We start from the raw sequence: 16,959 nt of genomic DNA on the forward strand, positions 1-16,959 counted from the left end.
TAGCCTTTGGTTTCCACTCTTGCCCCGCCCCCTCCATTCTGTTTTCCACACAGCTGCCAAAGTGAATTAAAATATTAATTGGAGCAAATCACCCCCTGTGTAAAAACCCTTCATTGCTTTTCTATGTGCTTAGAGGATATCTGCATTCCTTACTTAGTAGGACTACAAGACCCTATGTAACCTCACGTACTCACCAACCTTGTCTCTTGCCACTGTCCCCTCCCCCAAAGAGACACACTTTCCACTGGCAGTCAAGTAATTTCGGTAACTCTCCAAGCCCTTGCATTGCTGTTCCCTCTACCTGGTATACTTTTCTCCCTGGCCTGCCCAGTTCTTATCTTTTTGACAGCTCAGGTTGAGTGTCCTTTTTCAATGTTGTTTTTCCTCTTTGGTAAATCCAAAATAAGTCCTGGTTTTTGTCTCTCATAGAACCTTGGTTTACTTTTCCCTTAAATAATTACAAGTTCTGATAATAGATGTGTGTTTACATGTCTAGTGTATTGTCTCCCTCTTGAGAGTGTAAGTATTATGAAGGCAGGGACCAGTGTCTCTTCTCCTAGTGCTTAGCAGTGCATCTGGCACACAGTAGCCCTTTGGCAAACACAGTCGGCCTTCCGTACTTGCCGGTTTTATAGTCGTGGGTTTCACATCCACAGACACAGAGGGCTGACTGTACTTGTTCAGTGAAGTAATATAACAATACTTAATTAATTTAATAAATTAAATTAATAAAAATTAATATAAATTATTTAACTAGTTTCCTGATTGCTGAGTATATAGATTTTCTGATTTTCCTAAGTGAAATGGTTTCAATCAAGAGTTTTTTCTCCTATATAGTAACCTGTCCACTTCTCCCAAGGAGTCAGTGACTAATCAAGAATTTTGTGGCTAGCAGTTAGTGGGAAAATGAGGTTTTCTGAGGTAGGCATGTGGTTTGCGGGTGGAGGGGCCCCTGGAATGAGACTGTCTGGAGGCCTAATTCTGTTTTTTTTTGGCTCCAGCATGCCGCGTGTGGGATCTTAGTTCCCCGACCAGGGATGGAACCGTGCTCCCTGCCTTGGAAGGGCGGAGGCCTAACCAGTGGACCGCCAGGGAAGTCCCTGGAGGCCTAATTCGAGTTCTTGCCTGGCCTCCAGCATGAGGTGTGGCCTCTGGCAGTGTGGTCCTTAGGATCTTCAGGAGACCTCCAGGTCTCTGAGAGGGCAAACACATTGCACCTCTGTTAGGCTTTCCTAGGACCTGCAGTGAGGAGGCATGGATGGAAAACTCCCCTGTGTTTTTACTACTTTTTTTTCTTCAGTCACTGAGTAACTACCTACTGTGTGAATGATACATATAGATAGATATACACTAGAAGTTTTTTAAAGGTAAGGAATATTTACGCTTTATTTGGTTGAATGATAGACTTTAAAAATAAAACCTTTTTGACCATCACATCGGATACAAAATATTCATAGCAAAATTAAGTATTTGTATATTAAGGTACTTGCTGTTTGGCTAACTTTGTCTAATGCCTCGGGACTGTTTATATGTTTATATGCCTGGAAAACTTTGTGTTCATCCTTTTATTCTTGAACTTAGTATACATAGTTTCGGAAAATGGAGTTTGTTCCACATCATCTTTTTGAGATAGTGTCAGAATTTCCTTCTTTTTACAGCTGGAAATACTGAGGTTTAGAGAAGTTAGCTAATAGGTCTTAACAGCAATTCAGTAACAGGACTGGAAAGAGGATAACTTGCTAGCTCCCAAGTGAATGCTACAGTTTAAATTGCTCATTGACTTTGAAGGCTGCTCAGTTTTCTTGGACCAGAGTTTAGTTTTTCAGAACAGGACTTGAGTCAGTAACATAGGTTAAACGTAGGAGAATTTGAGCAATTGTATTTGTCATTGTGTTTGTAAGAGTTAACTGTGTGGCATTTAATAGGCACTGTTTGCTTGGGCTTTTTTGTGCATGTGTGAGCCTCTAAGGAAAGTCTGTCAGTAGATCATTTTGTTCTGTTTATTCAGAATTTGATTTTCTGAAGTAGTTGTTTGTGTCCATTAAATTGACTCAGCAAGTTAAGCAGATTTTACAGGTGAAATTTCAAATAGCACATCAGCTTCAGTCAGCTAATTCATTACTTAAGGAAGTTAAGTGACTACCTTCCTTTAAGTATAGATTCAGACAATATTTAAAATTCACTTGGAATATTTGCTTTAAACATCTGTAAGTAAAATCAGTACCATTCTAAGTCCTACAGGAGAGTATGAAGTAAAAAAACATTGGAGGAGAATGTCAATTACAAGTTACTTTAATTATTATTTTTTTTAACTTCATGGAATTTTTTAGTTTTACACGGGCCTCTCACTGTTGTGGCCTCTCCCGCTGCGGAGCACAGGCTCCGGACGCGCTGGCTCAGCGGCCATGGCTCACGGGCCCAGCCGCTCCGCGGCATGTGGGATCTTCCCGGACCGGGGCACGAACCCGTGTCCCCTGCATCGGCAGGCGGACCCTCAACCACTGCGCCACCAGGGAAGCCCTCAGGTACCTTTATATCCTTTACCTGGGGTCACCATTTGTTAACATTTTTGATATATCTTCCTTCTCTTTGTTACACATGCCTGCATTCTCTCACCACATGCACTCTTTACTGAACCAGTTCAGAGTTGTAGATATGTCATTTTATCAGTCTTAAAAAGACATTCTCCTGTGTAACTGCAATACCATCATCACACCCAGGGAATTTAGTGCTGATATTACCACTATTATTAAAATGCAACCTATATTAAAATTTCTCCAATTGTCCTAATAATGTTTTAGCTGGATTTAAAAAAAAAAATTGATTCAGGATCCAGTCAGGAATCACACATTGCATTTAGTTGTCAAGGTTCTTTAATCTCCTTTACTCTGAGAACCGTTTCTTAGCTTCTTTTTGTGACATTGACATCTTGACAAATGATAGTGATATTTGAAGAATCTAGGCCAGTTGATTTGAAGAAGGTTTCTCAGGTTGGGTTTGTCTGATTATATTCTTATAACTACATTTTTTGACAGGATTGCTATAAGGGATGTTTCCTTCTCAGTGCATCACATCATCATTATTGGTGCTGTTAATTTGGATAACTTGATTAAGTTGATGTCTGTCAAATCTCACCATATCCTGTTCTCAACAACCTGCCACTTCATGGTGGTTACAGTAACTTCTTCAGGATAAAAACTGCCTTCAAAAAATATTTCCCAATACACACAGTTCATTTAGGACTCAATGAAAGGCAGATACTATACTCGTTGACATTTTACTGAATAAAGGAATGCCTAGCATATTTTGGCATTTACTCCATTAGTATTTAGCTGGGTAAAAAAATTATTTATCTTCCTAATAAAAGAATCAGGGCCTCCCTGGTGGCACAGTGGTTGAGAATCCACCTGCCGATGCGGGGGACGCGGGTTCGTGCCCTGGTCCGGGAAGATCCCACGTGCCGCGGAGCGGCTGGGCCCGTGAGCCATGGCCGCTGAGCCTGCGCGTCCGGAGCCTGTGCTCCACAACGGGAGAGGCTGCAACAGTGAGAGGCCCGCGTACCGCAAAAAAAAAAAAAATAAAATAAAAGAATCAATGAATAAATCAGCTTCTGCCCACCAGAATGCAAGACGCTGTACTTTTTTTTTTTTTTTTTGACGCTGTACTTTTTAAACATCCATTGTTCTCCTGGCCCCAAAACACAGGTTCATGAAAATATACATGAAAGAGAGTTCCAAAAAAAAAAAAGAAAGAAAGAGAGTTCCTTTCCTTCTTTGTATATTGGCTCTAGAAAAGGCAGAAGATGTCCTTTGGATTCTTGCAATTAACAATATTGACTTGGGCAGTGGGGCAGTAATTTGGAAGAGACAAGGACAGATTTCCCAAGGCATGGAATAATCTACATGACAGAGGGGGGCTGTGATTTGGAAATGAAGTTGTCACCGTGGCACCTGGGATGGATCCACTGGCATTGAGGAAAAATAACGTGTAATTTTTCTCCACCCTATTCCAGGAAGGGATGTTTTAGTTCCCCTGAATGTTAGGGCATGAAGGGAGTTGTAATTCAGTTTCAAGCAAAGATAGGAGGAAGCCGTGTGGGCTAACTTCCTGATTAAGTAGGCAAAGATGACATGTGGTTTGATTTGTCATTTTCAATTTTATTTATTTATTTATTTATGGCTGTGTTAGGTCTTCGTTGCTGTGCACAGGCTTTCTGTAGTTGAGGTGAGCGGGGGCTACTCTTTGTTGCAGTGCATTAGCTTCTCATTGCGGTGGCTTCTCTTGTTGTGGAGCACAGGCTCTAGGTGTGCAGGCTTCAGTAGTTGTGGCGCACGGGCTTAGTTGCTCCACGGCATGTGGGATCTTCCTGGACCAGGGCTTGAACCCGTGTCCCCTGCATTGGCAGGCGGATTCTTAACCACTGTGCCACCAGGGAAGTCCTGTCATTTTCAGTTTTAAATGAGCCGTATCACATACTCTAATTATGCATTATCCTTCCTGTGTTAGGTTCCATTTATTTATTTATTTAAAATTTTAATTAATTTATTTATTTCTGACTGCGTTGGGTCTTTGCTGCTCGCAGGCTTTCTGTAGTTGCGGTGAGCGGGGGCTACTCTTTATTGCAGTGCGTGGGCTTCTCATTGCAGTGGCTTCCCTTGTTGCGGAGCATGGGCTCTACGCGCGAGCTTCAGTAGTTGTGGCACTCTGGCTCAGTAGTTGTGGCTCACCGGCCGTAGAACGCAGGCTCAGTAGTTGTGGTACACAGGCTTAGTTGCTCTGCAGCATGTGGGATCTTCCCAGACCAGGGCTTGAACCCGTGTCCCCTGAATTGGCAGGCAGATTCTTAACCACCGAGCCACCAGGGAAGTCTCCTAGGTTCCTTTTAAATATGGTGTTCTTTGTGACCTGAGTTCCATTGTGGTCATTTGTGCAAAGCAGCACTTTTGTGAAATCCTGGCTATTTGTTGAATGACTAGTCGCGTTTGGTAAGCTTCACGTGCTGATTTGATTAAGTGCTGACATTACTGTGCTGATGACCTAAGGCCTAGGTTGAAGCCTGTGTTAACCACCTGCTTGTTTTGCTTTATTTATTGACTAGGGAAACCACCCATCTATTTGGCTAATGTTTTTGAAATTTTGTGTCCTCATTTTCATCATATAGCCCCATTCCTAGTTTAAGAACAAACGGTAATCTTTGTTGTACATTATGTCAAGTCCATACTCCTTCCTGAATTTTAAGGATTCTGCGTTACTGGTTTCCATTTGTTCAATCCTGTTTTATTTTTCACAATCCCATAGTTATTGTCCACTTCAGTTAGGCTTTCTACTGTGTGCCCTTGAGCAAGTTTTTAAATCTCTGAGCCTCAGTTTCATCATCTATAAAGAAGGAATCATAATAGCTCCTACATCACAGGGTTTTTAATGAGAATTTAAGTGAGGTGATATCTTTTAAAAGTAATAGCCTTCATTTAGGAGAACCTAATAAGTACCAAGAACTGTGTTACACTTTTAAAATTTGTTTTCTTTTCATCCTCAGAATGGCTTTTTGAAGTAGGAAGAAGTGGTGGTTGTGGTGGTGGTAGCCCAGGCAGTAGTGATAATAGATGGTATTTATTGAGCACATACTGTGTTCCAGGTACTTTACATGTTTCACCTCAATCCTGTAATAATGTTACAAGGTTGGTACTACAGTTGCCATTTTATAGATGAGGAAATTTAAGCATAGAGAGGTTAAATAACTTGCCCAAATTCACATAGCTAATGGATGGTGGAACTAGGTTTAGAATCCAGGTTACATTTCTAGGTACTAGTTATCTGCATTTTTTGTTTTATATGGGGATGCTTAGCGGGGGTTAATTAACTCACTGAATCTCACATACCTTATAAGTGGCAGCGCTGGAATATGAACCCAGATTTGTCTGATTTCAAAACTGTATTGTTTTAAAATTGAAGTATAGTGGATTTACAGTGTTTCAGATATACAGCAAAGTGATTCAGCTATACATACATATATTATGTATATATGTATTCTTTTTCAGGTTCTTTTCCATTATAGATTATTACAAGATATTGACTGTAGTTCCCTGTGCTGTGCACTATACAGTAGGTCAAAACTGTATTCTTAATTATTATACTGTACTGCCTCCAGACTGTTAAAAACAATAAGTGCTTTCTGATGTGATATTGTAGAATGGATCAGTTGTAATTTAATGCACGTCACATTGCTGTGCTCATTCATACATGAAAGGTGACGTTTCGCCTTGATTGACCATTGCCACTGCACAACACCTGAACTCTACTTGTTGAGTTGATAGAAAAGATGAACACCTTGGCAGTTTTGTGGGTATCTGGCAGGATTCCAGATGTTGCTGGAATTTCCAGTAGTGATGTTAGTGTTAAGGATCCCATTTCTGATGATTTAACAGGAGGACTTGGCTTCCCAGGAACGTCAATAGCTGATGGAAGGCAGGTGGTACTGTAGAGGGGACATGGCTGTGGGATGAGGCGGCACTCTCTTTCTCCAGTTAATTCTAGCACCCTCTGTTTATTGACATCCCCCTACTCCTGTGGTTTTGCCCCCCTCTTCTTCCTGTAACTGACTTCCCCTAGATATCTGACTTCTCAACTTCTGCCTACTTGGACCAGGGATAAGTATAGTATTTTAATCACCTACTTGGTGAGGAATGTGTGATATACTGTGGCGATTAAAGGGAGAATTTGCTCTGAATTTGTCCATCGCCAGCTAAACCAGTAAGACTTAGGACGTTTCTCAGTTTTAGGTTTTAGTCCCTAAATTTCTGAACTGTGCTACTGAATCTTGACAGAGGGATTATTTTGTAGATATTTAATTCCCACAAAGGGATGTGAGCCCAGACTGATGATAATTTACTTTATTTTGCAGGAAGGATGCCAGCGCTGCGCTGCTCAGTAACTATGAGGTAAATAGCTTTGGACTATTGTGTTTTCCTCTCTGAGCGTTTGCCCTTTGCTTCTGAAGATTATTCAGTTAGTTTTGGTTAGAAATGACTGAGTTCATTTAGATTTGCCACTTTAAAATAGGAGAGATGGCACCATCTGGTGGACCTTGGAATAGTCTTAGCTTGGTAAATTATATACAGTAATTCAGGGAAGCTGGGAAGCCTTTAGTTTACTGTTGGCAACCTTCTCCAAATCCCAAAGATTTTAGATCTTCATTTGGGATGCCTTCCTGTGATGGAAGCATCAGTTTTGGAACTGTTTCTGTTTGCAGAAGTTTTCCATTAAAATACTTAACGCCTTTTCCTAATTACCACTCTTTAGCTATAAAATGCTTTTATAAGTTATTATTTTGATCCTCATAATAGCCTCATAAGTTTTAACACCTTCATTTTGGAAGTGAGAGTTTAGTGACTCACTATTACGAATAATTTAGTAGGAAGTAACAGACTTGGAATTTCAGGGCTTGAGGATTGGGTTGCTGGGGAAAGAAAGGAAAGAAGTTGGTGAGAGGGAGGAGAGAACATTATTTTTGCCTACCTTCTATTTTGCCTGGGTGTTGTTTGGTACTAGCAAAACTATCTGATAGGTTAGCTCCATGTATAGAAAAAACCATTCATATATTCACTGTCCATTTTTCTTATGCCAGAGTCTAAACTCAGGAAGACATAGGAGATTTGAGTCAACATTTTGTGATATATGTAGAAGGTAGTAGATTTAACACAGTGGGCCATATTCTTTTCTTCCTAAAGGTTCATCTTAAATGGTTGCTGCTCATAATAGGAAGGAAATGGTTGTTGGTCAAGCCGTTGGCTTTTAGGAACCTCCTTCTCCAGTTTAGACTCTGGACAAGGTGTGTAGTGCTTTATCCATTGGGGAAACATTGCATTAATTGGGTCTCATTCCCGTATTTCTGAAAGGAATGACAGGCAGGGGAGGGGTTATGTTTTATCTAGTCATTACTGTGTTTATGATCCTATGCTTCTCTCAATTCTCTGGTATAATCTCTAAAACAGGAGAGAGATTTCCTCCCCTGACCCTTCTTAGCACTAATACACATGTGTTTCTACCTTGTGGGGAAAATTTACTTCTAAAGTTATATAGCATTTTTTCTTTCTTTCTTTCTTTTTTTGTTTGTAAACTACTTTTTTAAAAAAAATTAATTAATTTATTTTTGGGTGTGTTGGGTCTTCGTTTCTGTGCGAGGGCTTTCTAATTGCAGCGAGCGGGGGCTACTCTTCATCGCGGTGCGCCGGCCTCTCACTGTTGTGGTGTGTCTTGTTGCAGAGCACAGGCTCCAGATGCACAGGCTCAGTAGTTGTGGCTCACGGGCCTAGTTGCTTCGCGGCATGTGGGATCTTCCCAGACCAGGGCTCAAACCTGTGTCCCCTGCATTGGCAGGCAGATTCTCAACCACTGCGCCACCAGGGAAGCCCTTGTAAACTACTTTTATCGCTTGCTTCATAATTTTTCTTTTCCAGAAATAAAATCGTTTCATGATAGAGAAGCAAGATCTTTTTTAAAAAAAAATAATTAGTTAATTTATTTATTTTTGGCTGCGTTGGGTCTTCATTGCTGCACACAGGCTTTCTCTAGTTGCGGTAAGCGGGGGCTACTCTTTGTTGCAGTGCGTGGGCTTCTTACTGCAGTGGCTTCTTTTGTTGTGGAGCACAGGCTCTAGGCACTTGGGTTTCAGTAGTTGTGGCACACAGGCTCAGTAGTACTGGCTCGCGGGCTCTAGAGCGCAGGCTCAGTAATTGTGACGCACGAGCTTAGTTGCTCCGCGACATGTGGGATCTTCCCGGACCAGGGATTGAACCCATGTCCCTGAATTGGCAGGCGGATTCTTAACCATTGCTCCACCAGGGAAGCCCGAGAAGCAAGATCTTTTAAAATATATTTATTTATTTATTTATTTATTTTAGGAAAAAATTTTAAAATTCAGGTACAGTCAGCATACAACATTGTATTAGTTTCAAGCATACAACATAATGTTTCGATATTTGTATATATTGCAAAATGATTACCACAATAAGTCTACTTAACATCACTCACCATACATAGTTACATAATTCTTTTTTTCTTGTGTTGAGAACTTTTAAAGATTTACTATTTTAGCAACTTTCAAATATGCATACAGTATTATTAACTGGCGTTGCCATGCTGTACATTATATCCCCATGACTTACTTAGTTTATAACTGGAAGTTTGTAACTTCTGACCACCTTCCTCCAGTTTGCTTACTCCCCCTGCTGTCTCTGGCAACCACCTGTTAACACTCTGTATCTATGAGCTTGGTTTCTGGTTTCGGTTTTGGTTTTGTTTTTGTTTTAATTTTTGGCCATGCTGTGTGCCATGTGAGATCTTAGTTCCCTGACCAGGGATCGAACCCATGCCCCCTACAGTGGAAGCATGTAGTCTTAACCCCTGGACTGCCAGGGAAGTCCCTTTTTTTTTCCTTTTCTTTTTTAGATTCCACGTATAAGTGATACCATACAGTATTTGTCTTTCTCTGACTTCTTTCACTTAGCATAATGCCCTCAAGTTCCATTCATGTTGTCACAGATGGCAAGATTTCATTCTTTTTTATGGCTGAATAATATTCCTTTGTGTGTGTGTGTGTGTGTGTGTGTGTGTGTGTGTGTGTGTGTGTGTATATATATATATATGCCACATTTTCTTTATCCAGTCATCTGTAAATGGACACTTTAGTTTATTTCCTTACCTTGACTATTGTAAATAATGCTGCATTGAACATGGGGGTGCATATGGGGGTGCACATATCCTTTCAAATTACTGTTTTTGTTTTCTTTGGATAGTTACCCAGAAGTGGAATGGCTGAATCATATGGTAGTTCTATTTTTAATTTTTTTTTTTTTTTTTTTTTTGGCTGTACGCGGGCCTCTCACTGCTGCGGCTTCTCCTGCTGTGGAGCACAGGCTCCGGATGCGCAGGCTCAGCGGCCATGGCTCACGGGCCCAGCCACTCCACGGCATGTGGGATCTTCCCGGACCGGGGCACGAACCTGTGTCCCCTGCATCGGCAGGCGGACTCTCAATCACTGCGCCACCAGGGAAGCCCTAGTTTTAATTTTTTGATGATCCTTCATACTGTTTTCCATAGTGGCTGCACCAATTAACATTCCCACCTATAGTACACAATGGTTTCCTTTTCTCCACATCCTCCTCAATATTTATTTCTTGACTTTTTAATAGTAGCCATTCTAACAGGTGTGAGGTGGTAATTTCATTGTGGTTTTGATTTGCATTTCCCTGATGATTAGTGATGTTGAGCATCTTTTCATGTACCTGTTGGCCATCTGTATGTATTCTTTGTAATATGCCCATTTTTAAATTAGATTTGGAAAAATGCCCATTTTAAAATTAGATTATTTGTGTTGCTCTGGAGTTGTATGAATTTATATATTTTGGATATTAACCCCTTATCAGCTACATGATTTGCAGATATTTTCTCCCATTCAGTAGGTTGCATTTTGTTGGTGATTTTCTTTGCTGCACGGCAGCTTTTTAGTTTGTTGTGGTCCCACTTGGGTTTTTTTGCCTTTGTTGTCTTAGCTTTTGGTGTTAAATCCAAAAAATCATTGCCAAGACCAGTGTCAAGGAGCTTACTGCCTATGTTTTCTTCTAGGAGTTTTATGGTTTTAGGTCTTACATCATCAAGTCTTTAACCCATTTTGAGTTAGTTTTTGTGTATGGTGTATATAGTGGTCTAGTTTCATTCTTTTGCATGTGGCTGTCCAGTTTTCCCAACACCATTTATTGAGGAGACTATCCTTTCCCATTGTGTATTCTTGGCTCCTTTATCATAAATTAATTGACCATATATGTGTGGATTTATATCTGGGCTCTCTATTCTGTTCCGTTGATCTCTGCATCTGTTTTAGGCCAATATCATACTGTTTTAATTACTATAGCTTTGTAATGTAGTTTGAAACCAGGAAGTGTGATGCCTCCAACTTTGTTCTTCTTTCTCAAGATTGCTTTGACTATTCTGGATCTTTTGTGATTCCATACAAATTTGGGGATTGTTCTATTTCTGTGAAATATGCAGTTGGAATTTTGATGAGAATTGCATTGAACCTGTAGTTTGCTTTGGGTAGTATGAAAATTTTAACAATATTAATTCTTCTAATGCGTGAACATTTATGTGTGTCTTCTTCATTCTCTTTCATCAGTGTCTTATAGTTTCCACTGTACAGGTCTTTTGCCTCCTTGGTTAAATTTATTTCTAATTTTATCTTTTTTGTTGCAATTATAATAAATAGGATTGTTTTCTTAATTTCTCTTTTAATAGTTTGTTATTAGTGTATAGAAACATAACAGATTCCTGTATATTGATTTTGTATCCTGCAACTTTACTGAGTTCATTTATTCTAACAGTTTTTTGGTGGAGTCTTCAGGGGTTTCTATAAGTAATACCATGTCATCTGCAAATAGTGACAGTTTTACTTTATTCTTTCCCATTTGGATGGCTAAATTTTATTCCTTTTCTTGCCTAATTGCCCTGGCTAGGACTTCCAATACTATGTTGAATAAAAGAGGCAAGAGTGGGCACCGTTGATGTTAGCTCTGGGCTTATCATGTATGGCCTTTATTATGTTGAGGTATGTTTCCTCTGTACCCACTTTGTTTAGAGTTTTGATCATAGATGTTGAATTTTGTCTAATGCTTTTTCTGCATCTATTGAGATGATTGTATTATAGGAAAATTTACTTTCAGATACTCAGAATATTATTTTTGAGAGTTGAGGAGATCAGTTATATGGTGTGTGTTGGTAGGAAACACTTGAAATAGTTTATGTAAACAAATGAATTTGCACTATTTGACTTAGATAAAAGAGCATTTTAATTTAATTTTATTTTTTAAAAATTTATTTTAATTAATTATTTTATTTATTTGGGCTGCATTGGGTCTTTGTTGCTGTGCGCAATAGTTGTGGCAAGTGGGAGCTTCTAGTTGTGGCAAGTGGGAGCTACTCTTCATTGCAGTGCACTGGCTTCTCATTGTGGTGGCTTTTCTTGTTGCAGAGCACGGACTCTAGGCACATGGGCTTCAGTAGCTGTGGCATGTGGGCTCAGTAGTTGTGGCTCGTGGGCTCTAGAGCACAGGCTCAGTAGTTGTGGCACACAGGCTTAGTTGCTCCGTGGCATGTGGGATCTTCCCGGACCAGGGCTCGAACCTGTGTCCCCTGAATTGGCAGGCAGATTCTTAACCACTGTGCCACCCGGGAAGCCCAAGAGCATTTGTAAAAAGTCATATGCTTCTCGGACTTACTTGCTCTAATGCAAGAGTTTGGGGGAGGGTTTATGAGAAGAAAAGAGATATTATTCTCTTTATCCTTTAAAATCATTGACCTTGGAATACGTACATTTCTCAAATTTATTTATGGAAATCTTTTGTATATCTCTTCCTAGGTGTTCCAGTTACTAACTGATATGAAAGAGCAGCGTAAAGAAAGTGGAAAGAATAAACACAGTTCTGGGCAACAGAACTTGAATACTATCACGTATGAAGTAAGCCTAGGTTTTTGGAAGGTCTATCCAAACTACCATTGAAGGGGGTTGGTTTATCTTGCTGATGACTGGCCACCAAATCGTGACTACCTATTATCTGATTTGAGTAGGTTTACTGTAACCCAGTTTTTATCCTGTTTATAGAAGTGGAAAGACTTTGGCCAATTGCAAGTGTTAACCAATTGCAGAGTCAGAGGAGGGAATAATTAAAAGTCTGCCATCACTTCTAATGCCAATTGCAAGTCGGGGAGCCTCACGACCACCCTCAGGTTCAATAATTCACTGGAAGTACTCACGGAACTTGCTAACAGCTATTATATTCACTGGTACAGGTTATTACAAGGAAAAGATACAGATTAAATTTGGCCAAGGGAAGAGGCAAATGGGGCAGGTGCCAGGAGAAATACCAAATGCAGAGAGAGCTTCCATTGTTCTCTAATGTGGAGTCAGAGCACATTTCTTTTGAAATCAGTGTGTGTTAATACACACAGAATATTGCCAACCAAGGAAGCTCGGCCAAGCTTTGGTGTCCAGAGTTTCTATTGGGGCTCCATTACCTAGGCATGATTGAATGATTGATTGCCTGTGTAGTTCATGTTAGCCTCCAGGTCTACTGATACTGCATGACCCAAAGCCCCTACTCTAAGTCACATTGTTTAGACCATCCAGTAGGACATAAGGCCCCCAGACAAAGATACTCCTATTAGATATAATGTTCCAGGAGTATGGAGATTACCTCCCAGAAGCTGAGGGCAAAGTCCAGACTCTGTTTTAGCAAAGCCAAATTCTTTATTACAGAGAAAGTGATACTTTTTATGGTAGAAAATTGAGAAAGTACAAAAAAGCATAAAGAAGAAATCAAAAGTAATTCATAATCTTAATATCTAGTTGATAGTTTGTTGCATTCTCTCCCAGTCTTATGCTTAAGCTGTTGTATTTGTTATATGATGTTTGATTTTTGTATCTGTCATTTTGTTTTTTTCTTGTTGTTTGCTTTCAATTTTGATTTTGTCTTTAAAGAGGTTTGGATTTAACTCGTTTTAAATTTATCTTTTCAAAGACATTTTTAAACTTGCATTAAGGTATCATAATCTCTTTTAAGGAAAATAAGGAATTTAACACTTTCATCACCATTCCTTCCCATCTGATTTTTTTCATTTAATTGTGTGTTTAGAACCCTACAGTTCATTTATTCATTCGTGTTCTTTGACATTATATAGTTCATCTCTTTCAAAGAAGAAAAAAAAAAGATTGTTGGTAATTAGTTTTATACACATTTCAAACTATCAAGCACCTTTAACTACACAGTTAATTAGTTTATGCTCACTATCACTCTATTAATTTTTTTAAAAATTAATTAATTTATTTTTGCCTGCATCAGGTCTTTGTTGCTGCACGTGGGCTTTCTCTAGTTGCAGCGAGCGGGGGCTCCTCTTCGTTGTGGTGCACGGGCCTCTCATTGCAGTGGCTTCTCTTGTTGTGGAGCATGGGCTCTAGGCACACGAGCTTCAGTAGTTGTGGAGCACAGGCTCTAGAGCACAGGCTCAGTAGTTGTGGCCCACGGGCTTAGTTGCTGTGTGGCACCTGGGATCTTCCCCGACCAGGGATGGAACCCATGTCCCCTGCCCTGGCAGGCAGATTCTTAACTACTGTGCCACCAGGGAAGTCCCCACTCTATTAATTCTTAACTTCTTGCTTTTAATCTTTGGTGCCTTAAGGAAAGTTACTTTGGTAATAAATGTGCCCTTCTCATTGCATGATACAGAGTACATGGTATCAGTGTCTTATTACTGATGCTGTTAACTTTGATCACTTGGTTAAGGTGGTGTCTGCCTGGTTTCTCCACTGTAAAATTACTGTTTTTCCATTTCCATATTCTGTTAATTAGCAGAGTCACCTAGTCCAGCCCACATACAAGGGGAAGGGGAATAGGCTTCATCTCTTAAGGGAGGGATATTAAAGAATTTGAGGACACACATTAAAACTACCACAGTAATTAATAAATATTTGGGGGAAGCTGCTTTGACACTATGCAAATATCCTACTTCTTAAGCTTTTGCACATTTTTAGTATTCATAGGTAGATCCTTCCTGCAGTAATTATTCCTATGGTGCGATTGCCTAATGGTGATTTATTTCCCTCATTCTTTCTATGTTTAATTGTTAGAACTTTGTAAGAAAGAGTTGTTCCTTCTAATCCATTTATTGGGTCATTTATATCTATATGGACTTAAGGCTATTCATTTTATTCTTTGGGTTCCCTGTCTATAAAAAATTGATACATAATAACACAGTTGTTACACTGAGTTTTTTCTTTAAGATCAGAAAAGCTTTATTCTAAAATTTCAGTAATCTTTTTGTTCTAGCTACTGGTTTTATTTTTGAGGAATTCCTATTATATGAAGATTGACTCTCCTGAAGCCATTTGTTTTACAAAAGATTTTTGAAGCAAAATTTTAGAATACTAAATTATAGCCATTGCCTTCTCTTTTTGTCATTCGGGATTGTTTGTCTTATGCTTGCCTTTCCCTTTTTTTTTTTTTTTTGTAGACATTAAAATACATATCAAAAACACCATGCAGGCACCAGAGTCCTGAGATTGTGAGAGAATTTCTCACAGCAGTGAAAAGCCACAAGTTAACCAAGTAAGTAAAAATAATCTTAAGTGGGAAAAGACTGACACATAATGAAAATGATAGCTTATAAAAGTCATCCTCAGCAACTGTGTATTTATATTAGGTTGGGTTTTGAATTGTAATCGATATACAGGGCGTAGGGTCATGGTATTGTATAAATTTATTGATTGATTTATTGATTGATTTATTGATTGATTACTGCTCTGGGTCTTCATTGCTGTGCGTGGGCTTCTCATTGTGGTGGCTTCTCTTGTTGTGGAGTACGGGCTCTAGGCTCGTGGGCTCTAGAGCACAGGCTCAGTAGTTGTGGTGCACGGGCTTAGCTGCTCCGCGGCATGTGGGATCTTCCTGGACCAGGGATAGAACCTGTGTCCCCTGCATTGGCAGGCAGATTCTCACTGCGGCACCAGGGAAGTCCCAGGGTCATGGTACTGTAGATGAGACAACTGAGACTTAGACACTGGGATCCTTCTAGAGCCAGAAACAGAATGTAGTGGGCTTTTTAATCTCAAAAATCTTTCCCAGGGCTTCCCTGGTGGCGCAGTGGTTGAGAGTCTGCCTGCCAATGCAGGGGACACGGGTTCGTGCCCTGGTCCGGGAAGATCCCACATGCTGCGGAGCGGCTAGGCCTGTGAGCCATGGCTGCTGAGCCTGCATGTCCAGAGCCTCTGCTCCCAAAAATCTTCCTATAACCCCTTCCCAGCATTCAGACGAAATTGGTTGAAAAACGGGATTCACAAATTGAAGTGCTTTTTATAAAGTTGATGAATGTAAGTCATTTGACATTTGTGTTTGTTTGGGGCAAAAATGGCTTGATAATATTCTGTCTGCTCTTCTAGTGCCCATTTACTTTCTTGGTGACTTTCTTGAGTAAGTTAAGTTTGTAGGAATTAAAAACATTAAGAATTAGATCAAAAGTTTCCATGAGAAGAATACTAGCCCTAGTCTTTTAGAATTGATACTAGAGCTGATAAATCCAAAAAGCTTTTGTCATTCATTGAGAATAATCAGTAATTTTCTTTTGGAGGAAACATTTGGTGTTACTTCAGGCGCACAGCTGATACAGTATCAGTAAACTAAGTGCCCTTCTCCCCTTGCCTCTCTTCTCTAAATGAACTCTGAAGACAAACATCTTTCAGATGTGTGCATGTGTGTATGTTTACAGTTTGTTTTATTTTTGTGAGAAAATACACACAACAAAATTTACCATCTTAACCATTTTTTAAAAAAAATATTTGTTTTTTTGGCTGCATTGGGTCTTTGTTGCGGTGTGCGGGCTTCTCATAGCAGTGTCTTCTTTTGTTGCGGAGCACAGGCTCTAGGCGCACGGACTTCAGTAGTTGTGGCACATGGGCTCAGTAGTTGCAGCTTGCAGGCTCTAGAGCGCAGGCTTAGTAGTTGGGGTGCATGGGCTTAGTTGCTCTGTGGCACGTGGAATCTTCCTGGACCGGGGCTCGAACCTTTGTCTCCTACATTGGTAGGTGGATTCTTAACCACTGTGCCACCAGGGAAGCCCTACCATCTTAACCACTTTTAAGTCTACAGTTCATCTATATTAAGTATAGTGTTCACATTGTGTGTAACCAATACCCAGAATTTTTTTTTTAAATTTATTTGGTTGTGCTGGGTCTTTGTTGCAGCAGGCAGACTCCTTTGTTGCAGCTCGCGGGCTCCTTAGTTGTGGCTTACTGGCTCCTTAGTTGTGGCTCACAGGCTCCTTAGTTGCAGCATGCAAACTCTTAGTTGTGGCACACATGTGGGATCTAGTTCCGTGACCAGGGATCGAACCTGGGCCCCCTGCATTGGGAGAGTGGAG

At 40.1% G+C, this 16,959-nt stretch overlaps 1 protein-coding gene across 17 annotated transcripts in view; it reads left to right on the top strand.

Annotated features, from left to right (window-relative positions):
• Positions 1 to 16,959, top strand: part of CRCP (CGRP receptor component) — a 118,856-nt gene that overhangs the window by 44,982 nt on the left and 56,915 nt on the right. For 7 of the 17 annotated variants that reach the window (XM_067011859.1, XM_067011853.1, XM_059036720.2 and 4 more), the window contains 3 exons: positions 6,902 to 6,938; positions 12,410 to 12,508; positions 15,058 to 15,152. The exons of 2 other annotated variants lie outside the window; for them this stretch is intronic. In XM_067011859.1, coding sequence (XP_066867960.1) covers positions 6,902 to 6,938; positions 12,410 to 12,508; positions 15,058 to 15,152 — 231 coding nt within the window. Of the gene's footprint in view, positions 1 to 6,901; positions 6,939 to 7,727; positions 7,829 to 12,409; positions 12,509 to 15,057; positions 15,153 to 16,959 lie in introns of all 17 variants that reach the window. 8 more of the 17 variants (XM_067011857.1, XM_067011858.1, XM_067011852.1 and 5 more) reach the window with 4 other exon arrangements.

This window comes from Kogia breviceps, chromosome 14 (genome assembly GCF_026419965.1).
Source record: "Kogia breviceps isolate mKogBre1 chromosome 14, mKogBre1 haplotype 1, whole genome shotgun sequence".
NCBI classification, from domain to species: domain Eukaryota; kingdom Metazoa; phylum Chordata; class Mammalia; order Artiodactyla; family Physeteridae; genus Kogia; species Kogia breviceps.